The following is a 4172-nucleotide window of genomic DNA, read 5'->3' as shown; positions in this document are numbered from 1 at the left end:
CTGGACTGGCATATTTTACAACTGGGGAACATTTTATTCCTTCTCTCCTAAAGGTGCCCAATCAAATGTATGTTCTTTTAAATAGGGACATTTTAAAATTCATCTAGCTCAGAAAACTAAACAAGCCAATTCTCTGAAATCTCAAGCAAAAATACTAAAGCAAATAATATTATTCAAAATTAAAACTTTATTTGCTTCCCCATAAATGAACAGCTTTATGTTAGCACTGCCTGACATCATTGCTTGTTAACTTTAGAACTGATAGCTTTTTTTTTTTTCCAGATATTCTGATGGCAAATCAAATGGAAGAAAAGAGGAAGCATGACTGCAGATCGGATCAGTTCTCTTTGTGGATTACATTTTCAGTAAAATGTATGGATATATCTTTTCCTTGTTCTTATATCTAGATCATGAGACTTGACTGAGGCTGTATCTTTATCCTCCATCCATCTATGGCGAACTATAGCCATGCAGCTGACAACATTTTGCAAAATCTCTCTCCTCTAACAGCCTTTCTGAAACTGACTTCCTTGGGTTTCATAATAGGAGTCAGCGTGGTGGGCAACCTTCTGATCTCCATTTTGCTAGTGAAAGATAAGACCTTGCATAGAGCACCTTACTACTTCCTGTTGGATCTTTGCTGTTCAGATATCCTCAGATCTGCAATTTGTTTCCCATTTGTATTCAACTCTGTCAAAAATGGCTCTACCTGGACTTATGGGACTCTGACTTGCAAAGTGATTGCCTTTCTGGGGGTTTTGTCCTGTTTCCACACTGCTTTCATGCTCTTCTGTATCAGTGTCACCAGATACTTAGCTATTGCCCATCACCGCTTCTATACAAAGAGGCTGACCTTTTGGACGTGTCTGGCTGTGATCTGCATGGTGTGGACTCTGTCTGTGGCCATGGCATTCCCCCCAGTTTTGGATGTGGGCACTTACTCATTCATTAGGGAAGAAGATCAATGTACCTTCCAACACCGCTCCTTCAGGGCTAATGATTCCTTAGGATTTATGCTGCTCCTTGCCCTCATCCTCCTAGCTACACAGCTTGTCTACCTCAAGCTGATATTTTTTGTCCACGACCGAAGGAAAATGAAGCCAGTCCAGTTTGTAGCAGCAGTCAGCCAGAACTGGACTTTTCATGGCCCTGGAGCCAGTGGCCAGGCAGCTGCCAATTGGCTAGCAGGATTTGGAAGGGGTCCCACACCACCCACCTTGCTGGGCATCAGGCAAAATGCAAACACCACGAGCAGAAGAAGGCTATTGGTCTTAGATGAGTTCAAAATGGAGAAAAGAATCAGCAGAATGTTCTATATAATGACTTTTCTCTTCCTAACCTTGTGGGGCCCCTACCTGGTGGCCTGTTACTGGAGAGTTTTTGCAAGAGGGCCTGTAGTACCAGGGGGATTTCTAACAGCCGCTGTCTGGATGAGTTTTGCCCAAGCAGGAATCAATCCTTTTGTCTGCATTTTCTCCAACAGGGAGCTGAGGCGCTGTTTCAGCACAACCCTTCTTTACTGCAGAAAATCCAGGTTACCAAGGGAACCTTACTGTGTTATATGAAGGAGCATCTGTAAATCTTTAGCCTTGTGAAACACTAACCTTCTCTGCTAAGCAATTGTGGCCTGTAGCCATTTCTTGAGAAGAAAATCAAGAATGGGATCAGCAGTTATAAGGATTTGGGCAACATTCTGCAGTCTTTGCAATAGTTCACCTATAATCCTATTTTAAATCTCAGAGTGATCCTGCTGACTGCCGGTGAAGGTTTGTAATTAAGAAAGGACTGAACCACTGCCCTAAGTTTCTTTATGTGGTTGAAAACTAGATAATGAAAGTAGCAGGTGCTAAGTATCAGTGCTAAACGCTGTGTATATCACTACTTATGAAAAAAACATCAAAAAAAACCCAATTAGCATTGGACATCTTAATAAATTAAGTTGACATGAGGTAAATGTGTTGATAAAAACTAATTTTAGAAGTTTGAAGACTTTAAAACATTTCATACTATTATTGTTTTGCAAGGACTAAAATATTTGGGGACTTAAAAGTACTGTAATTCACTAAAGACATGCCATGAATTATTGGATTACCACACTTTTAAAAAATCGCTTTGTAAGTTTTGGGGAGCATTCCAAAGCAGTATATTGGTTCCAATTAGAGTTTACTTTTTTTGTATTAATACATTACTGTTTCTAAATACCACTTTCCTTACCTACTAGTGAAATTGCTAGCATCGAACTGTATTATATGGTTTTTTGTTGATTTGGTATAAAGTTTTTCCAATTCATCTATATTTTACAAATACTAGATACTGGTCTGGGAGGCAACATTAATGGTACCAACTGGTCACAATTGAGCAGTTCTAATAATGCAGAATAAACACATGTTGCCTTAAAGGATTATCTAGTATCTTTCATCTTATTTAGCATTGGAGCAAATTGGAGTCATGGGAAATTGAATCAGTAACTGGTCATGGTCATGCAACTGGAAGTGCATGGACGATCATTTAATACTCTTTTTCCTTTTTCCTCACATGGTTTGAAAATTAAGGTGCACATCACTGGGATAATGAGATTTTCTTCTGAGTTGTGCTACCCATTCTAGTGTGTTCTAAGAAGCAGGCAGTTGATGTGTGTTTATATTTTAAGTCAGCTGTCAAGGGGAGACCACAGCCTTAGTATGACATCCTGCACAATTTGTAAAGCCTTTATTCTACCGAAGGCACAGTCTTGTTTATACTTTCTGCACATTCAGTGTATTGGTCGTTTAAATTATTTCAGTTTTAACTTGTGAAAGCTTATAATATGATTTCTGGTATTTCAGAAATACATTAGAGTCTGTGAGTCTCATTCTTCAAGATACAGATGTGTGAATTTCAATATAAAGTTGCATTTGCCAAAATTTACTTGTGTAGCCTGTTACTTTTCTTGGAATAAATTTTACATTTTTGGCACTTAATTTTTTTTTTTTTAATTGGGAGGCAAGCACAAAATAGGAAGACTAGCTTTATTATGGTTTTGTTTCTTTATTTTTGTAGCTACTATATTCTGGAACTGAAAATGCATGAATGATGGGGAACATAAAGCTGATAAACTGACAAATAATATTCTCTGCAAAAGCATTATTTGGTAGCTTTTGTCGTACTTATCCTATTTATTCTTACAAGCCAGTAATATTTAAAGATGTAAACCTGCTTAGTTGGTTGGTTCAGAATTTTAATATAAACATCACATTTTATTTTGGGCCATGGTAGAAATTTTGGATTCTAAATACATAACTTGTAAGAAGAATGGTTTACAATTATATTATGACAAAACCAGAAAAGTTGTTATTGTTTTTGTTTGTTTTTCATTGTTTTTGTTTGTTTTGGGTTTTTATTTTTATTTGGTACTTGAAAAATAAGATTAGGAAACTAATGGAACAGAATTCTTTATTGCTACAGTGTTTCTGTAAAGAAAACATCAATATAAATATAAATAAGGAAAAATAAATCATTGAAATATTTCAATGATATATGCAACAATTCAGTTTTGCTCATACAAGGACAGCTCAAGCCATGATTTAGTGAGCACTCTGTTTGAACTCATTTTTACTTTATACCAAAGTTGACTGGATCTGAGACAAAATTTAATGTACAACAGTGAACTGACTCTAGCAATAAAGACCCCCTTTTGGTACTAAAATCATTATCTAAAATACAATTAAGGAAATGCTATCAAAAGATATTGGGATAACATTATGTTTCCAACTCAAAAAGTTTACAGTAGAGGCATAATTACCATGACTATATAAAGAGCTTCGCTTAGAGGTTCAAATATCACCAGCAATCAGTAGAAAATTCAACAATGATCTTGAGGCCAGAGAGACCAGGTTTTATCAACACTGGCCTCCATTATATACACAAAAACCTGAGGCATGGATTAAGACTAGGAGACTGGGGAGTCAAGAGCAACAACCAAGTGAGATTGCCTGATTCTACCTAGCTATTTGGAACAACATATTCCAACAGCTTTGGTAAGTGATCAGCCCCAGTGATCAGTGAATAATACTGAACTGTAGTGACTCTCATTTAAGCCTACTCTTGACTAACTTGGCATTTCAGGTCAAGGGGCAAGCAGTGGGTGAGATACATCCCCAGTTAATCAATGCTATTTGTAAGTCAATAAGTAA

The 4172-nt window shown here is 36.9% G+C and overlaps 1 protein-coding gene across 1 annotated transcript; it reads left to right on the top strand.

The window, feature by feature from the left end:
* Positions 1–452: 452 nt before the first annotated feature.
* GPR85 (G protein-coupled receptor 85) lies at positions 453–1565 on the top strand. Its single transcript, XM_068550066.1, has one exon. The coding sequence runs from the start codon at positions 453–455 to the stop codon at positions 1563–1565; it is 1113 nt and encodes a 370-aa protein (XP_068406167.1).
* Positions 1566–4172: the final 2607 nt, after the last annotated feature.

The sequence above is a fragment of the Eschrichtius robustus genome, chromosome 8, assembly GCF_028021215.1.
Source record: "Eschrichtius robustus isolate mEscRob2 chromosome 8, mEscRob2.pri, whole genome shotgun sequence".
Taxonomy (NCBI): domain Eukaryota; kingdom Metazoa; phylum Chordata; class Mammalia; order Artiodactyla; family Eschrichtiidae; genus Eschrichtius; species Eschrichtius robustus.
Note: the sequence above shows the minus strand (reverse complement) of the source record. Positions and strands in the feature narration are given on the sequence as shown.

Coding starts and splice junctions, on each gene's coding strand:
- GPR85 (XM_068550066.1), top strand. CDS start 453: ATGGCGAACTATAGCCATGCAGCTGACAACATTTTGCAAAATCTCTCT.